Raw genomic sequence first — 16135 nt, 5'->3', positions numbered from 1 at the left:
CACTTCATTCAATGTTAGTTTTAAAGAGGGCCCTGGCTGGAACAACTGTGTGTTTCTCCACAGGCCCATGGAGGCTCTAATCTTAAGGTCATGGCATCATGATGCCACCGCAATAGGGCCAGCCTACATTCCTTTATGGGCCAGGGCTAAATTGCTGTTCATAGGGAGGAGAAGACTCGTTTTCCCCAGAGGCCACAGCGACTCAACGTACCTTCTATTATCTTACTGCTGGGCTGGGCTGAGAGCAAACACTGTCGCATCAGAAACGCCATGGAACACACGTTTCTCCATCAGACACACCCACACTCACTCTCTTTCACTTCATCCTCTTGTGAGGCGGTTCCCAGAGCTAAATACATTTATTGGGAAACTTCTATGATTCTTCGGAGGCGACAAAAGGCAGAAAATAAAACCAGTACAAGAGATGCCAAGGAGAAGAATATAGGAGAAGAAAATAAATGAATGAGAAGAAAGAAAAGAAAGAAAAGAGAGACAGAGAGACAGAATCAGAGAGAGAGCAAGAGAGAAAGAGTGTTATTCTTCTGAGATTGGGATCAATATTTCTGCATGCAACTGTGGTGTGCATTGCCAGCAAAATAAAGAGCAGTGTTGTATTGATTGACTCCTATATTTCAATCATACAGCAGCTACATCACCCCAATTTTTTTTGCCCCTACGTGGGCTGTTGTATGGAAAGCAGCGACATGTCTAAGACAGGCGTTATGCTTGGTAGAGATTGGAAGTGTAAGTGTAAAGCTTAACCACAGTTCAACAAAACACTTGTTTTTCTATGCAAAACATGACTAATAACCGGCATTTTGGTTTGCTTCCGTTTACTCGTCGGCGTAGGAGGAGGGAGTAGGATCTGGGAAAACTTTGGCATAGTAATGATGTTTCATGTGGATTTGTGTGTGCTGCCAGCCAATGTTTTCGATCGGAATGCCGGCAAGTTGCTCGCATATGGAGAAGTAATCAAGTGGGAGGGAAAGGAAAAGCTTCAGCAGGGCTTAGAAAATCCTTTGTTTCTGAACACCACTGTTTAATTGAGCTCACCCAGAGATCCATAAGAGGGAAACCCGCAGTTAGATCATCGAGGTAACATATCTACACTCCATATTCCAACACTGCACCTGTGTAAATCTAGGTTCCTCCAATACAAATGTGTGTTCAGGTGTGCATGCATGCGCTTGTTTGTGTACTTGTGTTTGTGTGCGTGTGCGTGTGCGCGTGTGTGTGCGCGTGTGTGTGTGTGTGTTTTGCCTTTGAGAGTGTTTATTTTTGTGTCTGTGCTTGCGTACGCGATTGCCAAACAGATTGGGGTAAAATTCTATATCAAGCGACGACATCGGTTTGTCACACTTTTTTTTTTTCGCTCCCTCGCTCAAGAAGGGGAGGCTTTGTATTAAATCTGTAGACAGCTCGATTGGAGCCAGAGAATTGTATTCAGCAGTGTGACGGACAAAACATAACGGGAAAAATAAACAAAATCATCTTGTGGTAAGGCTTTTTGATTCCCCGTCACCGCGCCTGCAGTTCACCTGTGGGCATCCGAGTCAGGCTGGATTCTAACCCCGACGTGCTCATTAAAGACCAATATTTAAAAGTCCCTTTGGCCAAATGTGTAAAAGAGATGTTACAGAAAGAATGATGCAAATGCGGAGAATGCCGTGGAAGAGCAGAGAAGGAAGGTGGGGAGGGAGAAATCGATGAGCACATGGGAGAGGACGGATCATGGATTTATGCAAAGCAAGCTCTGACTGATAATGAAGGTGGTTATTCAATTAGGTCTGTAGATTAGGCAGTATTTAAATAGTACCCTTGTATTCTATTAATACATTCATGTGATGCTCACCAGTGGACTGGAACTGCATGCATATTCAATCTGAAGGCTGAATCCTGGCCAAAATATCATCTTTTTAATACCTCCTGTCTGTAAAAGGCAGTCGCAATGAAAGTAAGTGGCAGCGGTTTAAATTAACTTGGTAATTATAAGTCTCTTTCAGTCTAACAGTAGTCATGCCATGTTAGGTAATAGGCAAGAACAATCAACAGTAATATTCAAAGCTATAATCGAGGTAACCCTAACTCACCCCTTTTCAGCTCGAATGGGAGCACAATGAAATAAAAGAAAACCCTCTGAGGCTGAGAGTCCTTGGAAGGAAGTGGGGAAGTTATCCCAATAGTTACGACAAACTATTTATTTATTTTTTTGAGAAAAATCGTTGTTTATAGTGAGCAATGATGTACATGAAATGCGCGGCACGTAATGACGTTACAGTTATGGGCCCTATCTTGTATCCGGCGCAATTGACTTTCTACACTGACGCATGTGTCGCTGCTAGTTGGCAACTGGTGAAGAGCGTTCTTTTCCCTCCACACGCCTGTAAATTAGGGAATGATCTTGCGCTCCAAGGGGCGGTTTGGCGAAAGGAGGAGGCGTGTTCTGGCACACACGTTCCCCGGTGCTATTTTGCAGTTTCAGAAAACAATTGCGCCACAAACCAGGAAATAAGTCATAAGTCAGTGGCGCGTTGTTCAGATGCTATTTCAAGGGTGCATACATAATGTTGCTTGTGCACGTCCCGCATACACTTTGCTTCTCTCATCTACCTAGCCACACATTCTTGGTCAATTATTTGGGAAAGAACAGCGGATACAGCAGTAATAAGTTGAACTTTTAAATCAATGCATCCGCGCGTTTGTGCGTCCATCTGTTTAAACAAACGCAAACTAAACATGCAACGCATAATACAGTCCATTGCAATGTATGTTAACGGGGGGGGACATGCATATTAGCAACACAAGTCGATAACTATAATGCATACAATACTGGTAAGAAACAATGTTTGTTAATGTATTGCGTATAATATCATTAAATAGAACCACAGTTACAGCATATATGCGTGTTAAGTTTTCTTTGCCGAAATTTAGTTGAGGACTTAAAATTCATGTGGTCATGCATCTGTCTCATCGGAGACTGCAAACGAACGTCAAAATATCAACTTGTCATATTCAAATGTGCTCATGACTCTTAAAGGGGATGGGAGAAGGCACTCTCGTTGGTTTATTGCATGTAACGCTCAAACCACACCTACGGGTAATTAGGCTACTTCAGACTAGGGATGGGCATAATTAATCGATGCTCGATAATTGATCGTTAAGAAATGCGTCGATCAATTTATATTGTTATCGATTAAAAGGACGTTGTGTTGCATACTGTGAGTCTTGAAGCATTTAATTTAATATAACCCTGCCGACTGGTGGAAAGTGAATGGAAGAAGGTTCCCCAGGCTGTCAAAGTTAGCGCGACAATACCTCTGCATCCCCGCAACTTCGGTCCCGTCAGAGCGGGTGTTTTCTGCTGCTGGACTGACAGTTACAAGGCTGCGTTCGCGTCTGACCCCCGAGCATGTTAACATGCTTATATTCCTAAACAAAAATATGTAGGCTGGAGTTACTGTATGCTATGGACGACAGTCACCACCGTATGTGAGTCGCTCTTTTCTTTCTTAATGTGTTGACTCTCGCTCCGCTTGGTGCCTCTTGGAGTCGTTACATTTTGCCAAAACTGTGATATTTTAGCAACAAGTCCAGCCTTATATATGTTCAATAAGGTATTGCTTTTAGATAGACTAGTTCATGCAATTGTTTGTAAATGGGTGGCTCATCTTTTTGTTGCGAGCCTTTTCCGCGCGCCGGCTGCAGGCATTATATGTCGGCCTTTCCCCCCCCTTTTTTTTCATAACAGTTATACAGTTTAATGCCCACTTTTAGCCTACTGCCTTTGTTTGATTATTGTTGTCCGATAAGTTCGCTACTTATTGTAATTGGAATAGGCTACAGATTTAGTCTTGTTGAATCGTTTCCAAACCTTTAAGAGCGCCTGTAGGCGCATTGTTCGGACTTTACGAGCGCCGCATAGGCCTATAACCTATAATGCCTGTATTTATTATTTTAAAACTGTTAAACAGTTGTAGGTCTTCAAGTTAACTGTATTGTATTAATTTTGGCCCATACATTATTGTTGGAATAAAGATTTCATTGATAAAAACATTAGAAAAAAAACATAGAAAAAAGTTAATGATTAATCGATAATTGATCGATAACTCTAGCGATGCTCGATCAAGAAAATTTCTTCAAATGCCCATCCCTACTTCAGACCAACCCTTTTTACATTTGCGCCGGCCGCAAGAGTCATTTATGCACTGGTAAAATAGCAACATCGCCATAGAACCGCCCACAAAGCTAACTCTGGCGCTTCTCACTTGCGTTTCAGACCGTTAAAATAGGGCCCATAGTGTCCGAGACATTGGACATTAAAATCAACCGCTGGCCAGACGGAGCTCCACACAGCCACACACACCTTGTCGTCGGGCTCCCTTGAAGGTGACGACGAAGTTTCTCTGAAAAGATTCACTACCCCTTTAAAGAAGATCATGTCAACAGAATCACACAAAGAGACAGAGTGATACTACTGTACATACTGTCACTTCAGATTGGCTGTGTGTGACACAAGAATATTGAGCCAGAAGAAGCAACTTGTGAAATCATCCAGTAGTAGGCAACCACAAGTCACAGTGTTTGTTTGGACCTACTTTGTATCCAGAATACAATGAATCAAGAGAATTAGGCCAAAACAGCTCCACAGCTAAAGGCAATGCAGTTTTCCTCCATCACTAACTGGATTTTTGTGTTTCTGATGGTGTCCTCTTTTCAAAGCACGTATCCTATATGTGCCTCTAAGCCAAACAAAACGTAATGTGTGACAAAAACCATATTGGTAAATCCATCATATGTTATCTATTTAGTTATTGGCCACCCATCTGGAATGGCCCATCTGTTTTAGATGGTTTAACTCATTGAAGGAGAAATAGCTATTTTCAACGTTGTATACTGACTGTTAAGACCACATTTATTCCTGTCACACATTAGGAATGATTAAATTATTTCGGCAAATAGTAAGTCATGGCCACACCGGACTTTACTATACAACGACGCTACAGAGGAATGATCACTTCATGATGTGCCCATCTTTCTGCCATGGCATGACTCTGTTTGAGATCATGACGAAATACAAAGGAAGTGTCGTACAAAAGCATATCAAATATCCAGCCTTCAGACTTAAAGGATTTTACAAAAACAAACTCAATACTGTGTCCTACTTTCTAATCTTTTCAGTTTTGTTACAAATAATTAACAATGAATGAGCTAGGGAAGAAATAATAAGCACAGGAAAGGTGTTAAGAAGTAGATTCCCCTTATCCTAGCTGTTTATTCATATGCAATGCCCTCCATGTCAAGGTGGTGCATTATGATAGCCAGACATTATTACCTAAGAACATAAATACAAGCAATACGAGTCAACGAAAGCTTGAATAAACATGCCCCTGAAACCATCCAGGAGCCCATCTCTGTGTGCACTGGTCTCTCTTCAACTCCTCCGCATTGCCCCTTACCCTCTCTCTCTCTCCTCATATCCCTCTCTCTGCCTCTCTCTCTCCTCATGGAGCCTGTTCTCTATCGTCCTCTCTCTATCTTTGTCCCTCAGTTTCTCTCTCTGTTCTCTCTCCTAAGCGTATCCTTTGCTTCTTAATGAGCCATGGGATTGACAGCTGGATTACTAGGCTGCTTTATAATCCTTTAATTTCTCCATTTAGAATAATCACCCTCTGGATGGAACTCTGCCTACGCGCACACACACACACACACACGCACACAAACAACACGCAAGATAACACACTTTCCATTTCAGACATTCACAGAGGAAAGTACATTTTTCTCAAACAGGCACAACTCTCTTGCATGTGTGTGTGTGTGTGTGTGTGTGTGTGTGTGTGTGTGTGTGTGTGTGTGTGTGTGTGTGTGTGTGTGTGTGTGTGTGTGTGTGTGTGTGTGTGTGTGTGTGTGTGTGTGTGTGTGTGTGTGTGTGGCGTGCGCGTCGATTTGCGCGACTGCGTGTGCATTTGTAATTATGTCACTTGGGTATATATCAACATGTTTATGCTTGAGCAGAGTAAGTGAACTAGGGACTTTGTCCGACTAACAAGCTAACTCAATAGAAATCCCATGGTTGAATAAGTCCAAAGGACAAAACACGTAGAAGCGCCACAACCCCCCTTCTGTGGTTAAGGGACCATTCCAATATTAGAGCATGTAGAACAGAAAGGGCTTCTTGGCTGCAGAGCTCCCTTTAATTAGGAAGACAGAGGAGCGTAGCCTGCAGTCGGAGCGATAGCCGAACAGAGTTCACTCACTGACCAAGCTGGAGATGCATTTAGCCACAGTTCCGGGGGACTGGACGCCAAGAGTCAAGCCGTAGGTGTAAATCATTTTGATTGCGTTGGGTGATTTCAGCCATGGCTGTGGAGTGTCGTGAGGGTAGGTGCTGGGGGTCTGGGATGAGTTTGGCGGGGGGGGGGGGGCTGGAGGTAAGGTGATGGGGTTATGGGGGGGGGGAAGGGTGGGGTTGTACAAGAGGCAGCACAAGGTCAAAGTGTTTGGCCATAACTCATGAATAAAGAGCGATGCTGTTTGTGTGACTCGCCATCCCTGGCTCAAGGGGAACAAAGGGGCGGGGGGAGGGGGCCAGGGTCAGTGGACGGGGACGTAGAATCGCGCAACAGCGAATGAAACGACTCCTCACGACACTAATTAAACGTCACTTTGCTAAGCATGATGACATCTGTAGCCAGGAAGTGTGCGGTTATGGAGTCTGTTGTGTGTGACTGGCAGCAGCGCCGGGCGACGGGATAAAGAACACATGTCTCTGACGCAGTGCACCGACGAAGGCCAACGCATGAGTCACTCGGAGCGAAGGAAAGAACGGCCAATAGGTTCAGGAAGTCAGACGGGGAGCGTTATCTGTGTGCCAAGGATGATATTAATGCACCTGTGTGTGTGTGTGTGTGTGTGTGTGTGTGTGTGTGTGTGTGTGTGTGTGTGTGTGTGTGTGTGTGTGTGTGTGTGTGTGTGTGTGTGTGCATATGAACCAAGCACAAAAAGCAGAAAAACACAGGTAAGAAAGTGATAAAGGGTGAGAGCAAGAGAGAAGCTTTCTTTTTAATTCTTCTGGATTCTTCCCTTCTACTTGTTCTATTTGCTCTACCCTCATGTCTTCATCCTTCTTTGAAAGAAGAAAACGAGTGGAAAGATGAGAGTGGGCCCCCACAATCCTCGTCATCTCTACGGACAGAGAAAGACGTTGTTCACGAACTCATTGTCCTGTCATTACAATGTCCCCGCATGAAGCCTTGCCAGAACTCGAGGTCATCTCTGCAAAATCCCTGGTAAATATCATTTTTCGACAAGACAAAACCCCCATGGAAACCTTTTTTTTTTTTTTTAAAGCATTTCTGGAATCTATTCTTGCAACTCAACATCATGGACGCTCCTCAATCACTCCCCCATTGACAATGTTTTTGAATAGGGTCACAGGTTCCTGTGGAGTGCTGAATCATTGTTGGCATTTAAAGTAACGATGAGAGGGAACACAGACCGGGCGGGAAGGTACAGCATGTGAGGTGAAAGAACCCTGGGTCACTAAGCCACGGTTCCCTTACAAATATTCAGGTTGGTGCTGCCCCTATCACTTCATCAAAACCCTAATGCAGTGCTAGGGGACCTCCATTCAAAGCAGAGCCTATTATAGCCATCATCAACATAAAATATGTGTTCTCCAGTTTATTAGAGTCTATATAATAAAGTCACTGGTTAGGGGGTTTGACTCCAAGCCGAAAGAGCCCTTGGTTCGAACCACCAAAGACTTTAGTTTTCCTGAAGGCATCCTTGACGAAGAGGCCCAAACCACCCTGACTGCTTATATCTAAAAGTATTCCACTGGAAAATCGCCATGGATAAATGTCTGCTGAATGATTGAATATTATTTGCTGGACATATGCTCAGGTGTTTTTTATTAATCAGGTTCAGGTATAATGAGGTAGAAAGCAGATGTGTGCTCTGTACTGTAGATGAGTGACGAGTTACTTTCAAAGCTAAAGTCCTTGTTGTTAAAGAAGTATGCGTTATGTTCTTAGAAATTGTCATCTGGTCTATTCATGGAATCATGGATTATTACCAAACAAAAATCATAAATGTAAATGACCACTTAATGTGCACAACTGGGAGAACAAACAAAGCCTAATGAAATTGAAATGAGAAGGCAAGTGAAAAGTCAAATAGCGAACACAGCATGGCAATTGCTGCTAAGCACTAGGCTTTTCTGTTGTTAGCTTTTCCCATAAATATAAATGAGATAAGATGTGTCCTGTACAGCTTCTGCAGAACGACAGCACATGATTAAAGCCCATTTTAATGTTTTGAATATTGTTTCAATCTGAATATTGTGTTCAGCAGTAATCACAATGCAAAAATGTAAAGTAGTCTCATTGTCTGCGTACCGTCCCCTGGTGCACACTTTTCATACAATGACCAACAGCATCTGAACCATATTATTAGAAAAATAAACCATAAATCAGATACATATATACGCTACATCTTAAAGGCCAGAATGCTTATTAATGAAGTAGTAGATGCCGGGTTCCATGCCAGGAGAACAGGTCAAACAGAGGTCTGACAGGGAAAAGGTCTCCTGATAATAAAGTCCCTTTAAGACAGCTACAAAGGACGGCCAGACTTCTATCACAAATGGATTTGGAGAGAGGGTAGTCAGTTAAAACATGTCTAAAAGGAAATGGTAGATATGCCTTTCATATCTTTTTTTTCATATCTTAAATGATGTGTATTTATTTGATTTTATGACCATTCATATTTCCATTCCTACATTTAATTTAATCAGGTTTGCTCCCAGTAGATGCAATTGCACCTGGTTGTGCAAGATTTAATTTCCCCCAAAAGAATAAGATGATTGGCAAAATAGCCTCAGGCTAACTTTCTCCCATGTGCCATGTCATTACAGGGCATACTCTTTCTTTTTGGGTTGAGTTCAATAATAAATACACAACGCTTCCTGAATTGGTTTTGTTGTGGGCACCAGTGTGTAGCTCCACTACACCCACAACCAGCACCTGTTTCCCCCGCTACACTATTCCTCCCTATGGATTCCTCTCGGTTCCCTACCCTGGATGGTGTATTATCTAACCTGCAGCCGCTGGCATCTGGAGATCCAATCTGTCGGCTGATAATATCATGATTACCTGTGTTTGGAGGTCACAATTCAGGGCACCTTTCCCTCACCTCTATTTTGTCTGGATAATTCAAACGTACCCACCTAACCTTTTTAGTAGTAGTATAATAATGGGATCAGAGTGTACCGCCTTACAATAGCTCACGGCTGTGTCTCAGAGACTAGAATAGAGGAGGAGAGGAAAGTTTAGCAAGAAGACGAGAGCACTAATGCCTGCCAACACGTAGGAGTCAAGCTCTTCTTGTTCAACCTCCTCATGGGGAAATAGGAAGGCTGCTGCCTCCTGGTCCAACTCCCGGACTGATGCTAATGCTAGGATGACACCAGAAGGCACTGAGTTGGTTATCCTTTAACTGTGACCGATCAAACATGCTCAGATGATCCTGCTGCAGACAGGATCGTATTTTTCCCATTTCCTGTCCGACGGAATAACACCTGCTCCTTTAAACCCCCCCCCCCCACTGCATTCTGAGGGGCTAGGGCAGCATAACAGGATGAAAAGCATGGGGCTTTCGCCATGCTGCGCTGGGTTGGGTGACGGTTGTTTGATGAAACGGGCTCCATAGATGTACGTCATGTTGTGGGGGTAGTTTGAGGCACGCGGGAGCGTGGCGGCGGCGGGGGTAAGGAGGCAGCGCAGATAAAGAGAAATAATGTGGCCGATCCAGCGTACCTGTATTCTATCAACGGGCCGCAGCCCGCCGGCCCCGCTGACAGAGATGAAAGAGTCTCCCGAGGACAAGAGAGATGTTAGCGAGTCACAGCGAAAATGGCATCCTGCTTATCAAACGGCCAAGAACGTAATTCCCCCCCGCCCCCCTCCCCCACTTCCCTGCTCCCCGGTTGTGGACGTACTTAGAGAGGCCTTGTCGTATTGGGTATAAGGGGTTGTTGAGGCTGTCGTTCTGGACAACGCTGCTGTTTTTAGAGCAGATCCGGCTCTACGTCCAATTTCCCAAGTGATGTCTAATTGGGGTCGCGTTCGAGTCATTCCACCGGAGCGTTTGAGTTCAACTCCGTGTCATCCTGAATATGCCTGAGCGAGAAATACTCATGTCTTTGAAGATTAAAGTACATTGATTAATATTTGGTTGTGTCTAGCGAATGCACCTTTCTTGGACCAAATAAGGAGAAGCCCCTGAAAGACCCAATAAGAAATATGCCAAAAGCAGCGTAAGAAGAGCATGTGCTTGCAGTGGCTGAAAGGTATCCGATTCTTCAGTATTATACTTTCAGAGGGCAAAGGTTCAAGAACAAACGCAGTTTGGATATCAAAAACAAGCTCATTCTTTTTGAAAGAGCAGACGGGGTCCAAGGTAACAGAGCATAGCATATATTTCTGGTCAGGCTGAATTTCTTCAGATTTTTTGGTTGGGCAAGTAGCTGACATTTCTATTGTTGTGCCTGCACCTGCAGACAACATTATAATCTTTTATTTTTTTTGGTCTTCGCAGTCAAAGGAGAAAAAACGAACTGCCATGTCAAAATCCAATGCCGCCTTGCTGAAAAATATTTTTCTGCCAAAATGATGAGGAGAAATTCTATGATACGTACTTTAAAGTATTTTCCTTCTGTTGCAGGATCATAAAGCTGCAGTGCGGTGTTCACCCACCACAGGCTGCCATGTTCCCATTCTTTCCCCTGCGTTCAGTACAGACACAGGGTCAGAGGCCAACACTCATCAGGGCTGTCTCTTTAAGTATGCGCCGACAGCAACTTAAGGAGCTGTGATCCGCAAGTAGGCATATAGCTCAAATCCTCCTCTACTTCCTCTTTTCCTTTTGGGGCGGAAGCCCCCCCCCCCCCAAGCCCACTCTCTCCCCTCTCAAGCGGCACAATTTCCAGGTATCTCTTCTCCACGAGCGTGGTGACAGTTTACATAGAAATGTGCAAGCACTGTAATATTTCCTTTCATGGCTTATCAGGCCCCAGTGGGGGATTCTGCCCGGACCAAGAGCCTCTGCGTCTGGTTGTGTCTATACCACAGAATCCCGCTGTAGCCGCCTCCTGGCTTCGGAAACCACCGTCCTCAGGAACATGAGCCCATTCATGGGGCTATTCATTGGGAAACGCTTAAGCCGCGCACAGCAGCTCTCTGAGGGACTGGAGGGAAGCTGCGGATAGCGTACTGAGTGACACGTAAGGAGGAGAGAAAGAGAACAAGTTGGGAGCGGCGCACACAAGACTGCGTTTTAGGCTAAATATTGTTACCGCGCCATTTCTGCGGGGAAACACACTCCTTTTGCATAATCCATTAACAGGTCTCGGTTAATGAAAGGGACGTATCAATTATGTTTTGTATTAACTGACGCAAGCCGCCCACACTCCATTAGAGTAATCAGAGGACAAAACAACCCACAGTGTCCCTCTTTTACAGCAACGACGACAAATGGCCCTTGTTCCTGAATGGTGTACATTGTTTTGTTGCCTGAAAACACAACCCGTGTGCTGCAGCCTTGCACCTGCTGAGCCAGCCGCCTCGGGTCTTGTGCCCGCACCGCTCACCGTCGGTCCTATGGGACGGAGCGGTCCCGTCTGGGGGCCCCTGCCATCCAGAACCCATCCCCCCCCACCAAACCCCTGCTGTGCATCCTTACCACCCCCTCCCAATACCCATTTGTTTGCTGGAGGGAAAAAATGTGACAGTTTTGGGTTATCCACGCTACGGCTGTGGGTCCTAAAAGACTGCCTCCTGCATGGCGTCCTACTGTACAGGAAACACAGCTTCAGTCAGACTCCCCAATGCCCATTAATCATAGCAGGAGGACTAAAGCTATGCGGTCGGGCCTAAAGCCCTTTGAGGGGCTAGCTCGATGGACCGATTGCTGTAGGCTACGGCATTGAATATTTTTAACAGAGAAGAGGCACTATGGGAGGACTCAAGTGAGCGTCAGGGAGGCGTGGCTGAGTCTGTTGTGCATCTGGATGATGTACATCATGAACCAAACAAAGACTGGTACATTCTGAGGTCTCCGGAGATTGGTGAAGCATAGGCACAGTGTTTGGTCTGTTTGTGGTTGAACCCTGGTTCGGCTCAACCAGGTGAGTCCCTTTAACTTGGTTGCAGACGAAATCAACTAGTCCAAGGATGCTTGTTATAGCGAGATGTTTGCTTGCTATCTGAGCTGAACAGAACATTCACAGTGTAGTGAATCGTTACTTATTCAAGATAAACAGGATACTTTGTAGGATTTGTGCACACAATTGACCAGTGTTAAGCAAAGGTCGAATAACAATTTATATTCCACGAATCCCGGCGTAGAAGTGGAAGCGAGGGTGTGACATAAAAGATAGATAGTTTCTGAACAATATGAACGAAGAGCTTCTGCGATTAGGTCATTTTCGGTCCAAAACTAACCAAAAGTATCAATATCAATTTATCTACTCTGTCAACATTTGGTCTGTCTGGCGCCAGTGAGGACACCCTAGCCCATTTTAAAAGAGATGAAAACCTTGAACCACCCCCCCACCCCTCCCACCACCCAACAGAACCTCACTCTCAGGCCCCCTCAGGCGCTCCTCCTCCCCGTTGACCAGCTCCACCGTCCTTGTCAGCCTCCAAAACAACAAAATAACCTCCAGAATAACTCGATTGCTGCCTTTTTTTGCACAACTGGAAACGGCCATTTTTTGCACAACCGGAAACGCTCAATGGGAACGCCATTTCCTTCTGGCAAATAACATTTCACATAACAATAGACAAATATTTGGCTGTAAAAGCGGGAGTGTCAGGGGACGGCTAAGCTTATTGCACTCTGCCGCGTTGGCGCTCCCCAACGCATGAGTAACTGCCATGAGTAGACGAAATGTGCGACAATATGTACCAACCTAAATGTTAGGCTTCTCTTCTGAGCCCATGGGTCCCTCATCCACAGCAGTGGAAACTTCTACTGTTCATAAAAGGTCACACATATTTGAGTTGGGTATGATAGGCCTAGCACTTGGTCTTTAATATAGGCTGGGAAGTTTATGTTTTAGTATTGCACTACCTTCCAATAATAGGAAAGGTTTGGAAGATGTGGTCTGCAGGTCTGTTAATAGCATACAGTAAAAAACAAGTATTGTGGGTCAGCTTTATGCTTAAGTACTCTCAAGTACTCACAAATCCATTTCTTAGGCAAACCAAATCATGTATTGACATTCACTGAAAGCCTTTCAACAGTTAGAGAGAGGTTTACCAAAAATATCATACTGCGCATTTTCATTTTGCAGGAGAAAATGCTTTTCAATAATGTCACGGCGTGCACTGAAATGAAATGGAGCGAATGAAAAGAGAATTGAATTCCTCTAAAAATATACAAAGAAAAAAACTCTACAGAAAACGAATTACACCGAGGATAGAATAAAATACTGAGCCTTCAGACAGCAAACATACACAGCAGGAGACAGATTGCTAATTTAAATTCCTCTGCTCTTAGCCGACATCTGATTGAATCCATCAAAATGGGAAATATGCAGAATTTTAAGGCAGAGTCATTCAGGAGGTGCTTCATCAATTAAACCCCATGCACCATTAATATTACTTTCCCCGCTCATAATTTAGGCAGGAGTGCATTATGCACACATCACACCACAGGTTCAATCTTTGCAGGATTTATCCGAGCTGCACTCCCCTACTCGGGGCTTGCCTTGCCTGGCTATATGTGGAGGCTTGTGCTCCGGGATGAGCTGTTTATGTGGCCCGCGCGTGATCCGACCTTCTTAAAGGAGTGATGGAGAGTCTCGGCATAATATATGTGCCTGCACATTCCATCCGCCCCACCTCGTCCACACACGCACTCACGCACTCAATCACGCGGTCGAGGTTGGGGAATCCATTTGGGCCAGAGAGAGGAAGGAAGAACGAAAAAAAGAAAAAGAAAACGCTCAGTCAATAAAAGGAGGGATCCAAACGGCGGTGGGGGACTTACCTTTAAGAATGCTTTGGCCACGCAGTATATCCCTTGAGACAATCACTGTGTAGAAGTTCTGGGAGAAGCCCGGTTTGCAGGGGGGTTTGGGCGGCTGGCCTAGCTTAGTCCCCTAAGGATGAGAAAAAACAAACAAGTTGGGCATCAAGGATTGGCAAATTGACTTTTGGCTGAAGGGTGGCAGCAGGCTCATGTCTCGCTGCCTTCCAGGGTCTGTTGAGAACCGGCTCTGGCCGTCCCTTCAGATCTGCCGCTACCTGGATCGTTTTCATTGACAGCCCTGTGTGGCCTGGGACCGGCACAGGTTTGAATCTCTAGGCTGGACACCTGTTTTAAATAATTGCTGTGGATAGTGCAGATTGGTCTGGGGTAGGGGTTGCAGTGTAAAATGGGCTGGAGATTCATGCTGAGTTGAACCTTTGAAAGGGAGGTTGGAGTGCTGATGACACCAATGATATAGAGTAATGATGGAATAATTATGTTGGTGATAATATATTGACAATGATGATATGTGAAGGGAGATGTAGCTGCTGCAGTAATGTGCATCAAAGAGACAAAGGCAAAATGTCGTCAAGGGATCAGGCAATTCAATTCCTATTATAGAATACTATTGAAAGGGTTGATTACTGTTATGCTAAAAGGCAGCCTAACCAAGACCAACAGGGGGCCAATTTTATTTTTCCACGCACATGAAACCAAGCCCGGCATCACAACGATCAATTAGAGATCATTTCAATTTAACACACGAGTTGTTCAATTAGTTCTGAATAAAATTACGATTTGTTGCCTAAATTGTACCCCGATTCTGCAGAACTTGCAACATAGGCATTATGTGGTGTAGCCCTTCTGTTTGGGTGATCGATCTGATGTCAGATAATTTATGAGTCAAGACATCGATAGTTGTATCCAATGCAAAGGCTATCGTAAATATTTTTGCAATATCTTAGGACAAGCAAGCATTGCAACAGCAACATAAGTAGTTTCCATTTCAGGCTTATTTTTTTTTTTTTTCTACAGATCAAGACATTTGGGTGAAAATGTGCGTTGCTGAGGTTGCCTATAGTGTCCAAGCTCAATCTTTAATGAAAAACAGGCAGTTCGAAAACGACAAGTTTATAGCCGCTAAAACGACCAGAAAGCATCAACTCCATCCTCTGCAATAAAGGACCGCAGTTAAGACTAACAATATAAAAGGGTGGTTCATCATCATCATTCCCAGGGCACAACATAATTTGCATGGAAATTAAACCGTATGTTAAATCGCACGTCGCATGATCACAGGCACAATTGAAGGCAGCGTTCATCGCAGGGCTGCAGGGGAATACTTTCCCCTTCCCCGTCACTTCGGGATGCACCGGGCAGTCCTCCACAGCAGCAGTTATCGCCTCCGCTGTATTATTTTGGCTAAATGAAAACACTGAAATAATCTTACCAGGGTTGAACCAACAAGTAACGTGCACGTCAATAGAGCAACGAAGCCGATATTCATCTTCACAGATTCGGATGTCATCAACGGTAAGAGACGACCGAGAGGAGTTCTTCAGCACCAGCTAGTAATAGTAGTTGTCGTAATAGTAGTAGTAGTGGTAGTAGTAGTAGTGGTAGTGGTAGTAGTAATTCCGAAGCCCTCTTCTGAAGAAACAGAGTTGGGCAGAGCAGCACCAGGAGTAACTGTCTGGGTAGAAGTGTCCCTGGTTGACTAGCGCAAAAGTGCCGCTTAGACCGAGATGATGGGCACTGGGAAAGAGAGCCCCGTGCCCATTGGCTGGGCTCTGTGGAAAAGAGCATCGTGCCTATTGGCTGGATACTTCTCTACAACCCCACCCATTGCACTGTTATCACACTGGGAGCTTTTTAAATTACCAACTGTGATGATATATTATAGCCTATATAGCCTATATATATATATATATATATATATATTTATATATATATATATTTATATATATATATATATATGCACACTTTGCAAAACCTTAACCTTAAACCGTCTGAAGATGCATTTTCCAGGCTATTTAGATTCATATTGTGTCTCAAGATGGCCCAGGGGGAGATGTATATTATATTGAGTGATAAACGACAA

General features: G+C 44.4%; 1 protein-coding gene across 1 annotated transcript in view; it reads right to left on the bottom strand.

The window, feature by feature from the left end:
• The window catches only part of LOC132471144 (cadherin-4-like), a 126069-nt gene extending 110291 nt beyond the window's left edge, over window positions 1-15778 (bottom strand). The window contains exons 1-2 of the mRNA XM_060070223.1: window positions 15485-15778; window positions 14053-14164 (exon numbers count right to left, since the gene is read on the bottom strand). Of these exons, the coding sequence (XP_059926206.1) occupies window positions 14053-14164; window positions 15485-15562 (190 nt within the window). The 5' untranslated portion in view covers window positions 15563-15778. The remainder of the gene's footprint in view (window positions 1-14052; window positions 14165-15484) is intronic.
• Between the last annotated feature and the right edge of the window lie 357 nt (window positions 15779-16135).

Source organism: Gadus macrocephalus, chromosome 13, assembly GCF_031168955.1.
Source record: "Gadus macrocephalus chromosome 13, ASM3116895v1".
NCBI classification, from domain to species: Eukaryota; Metazoa; Chordata; class Actinopteri; order Gadiformes; family Gadidae; genus Gadus; species Gadus macrocephalus.
Note: the sequence above shows the minus strand (reverse complement) of the source record. Positions and strands in the feature narration are given on the sequence as shown.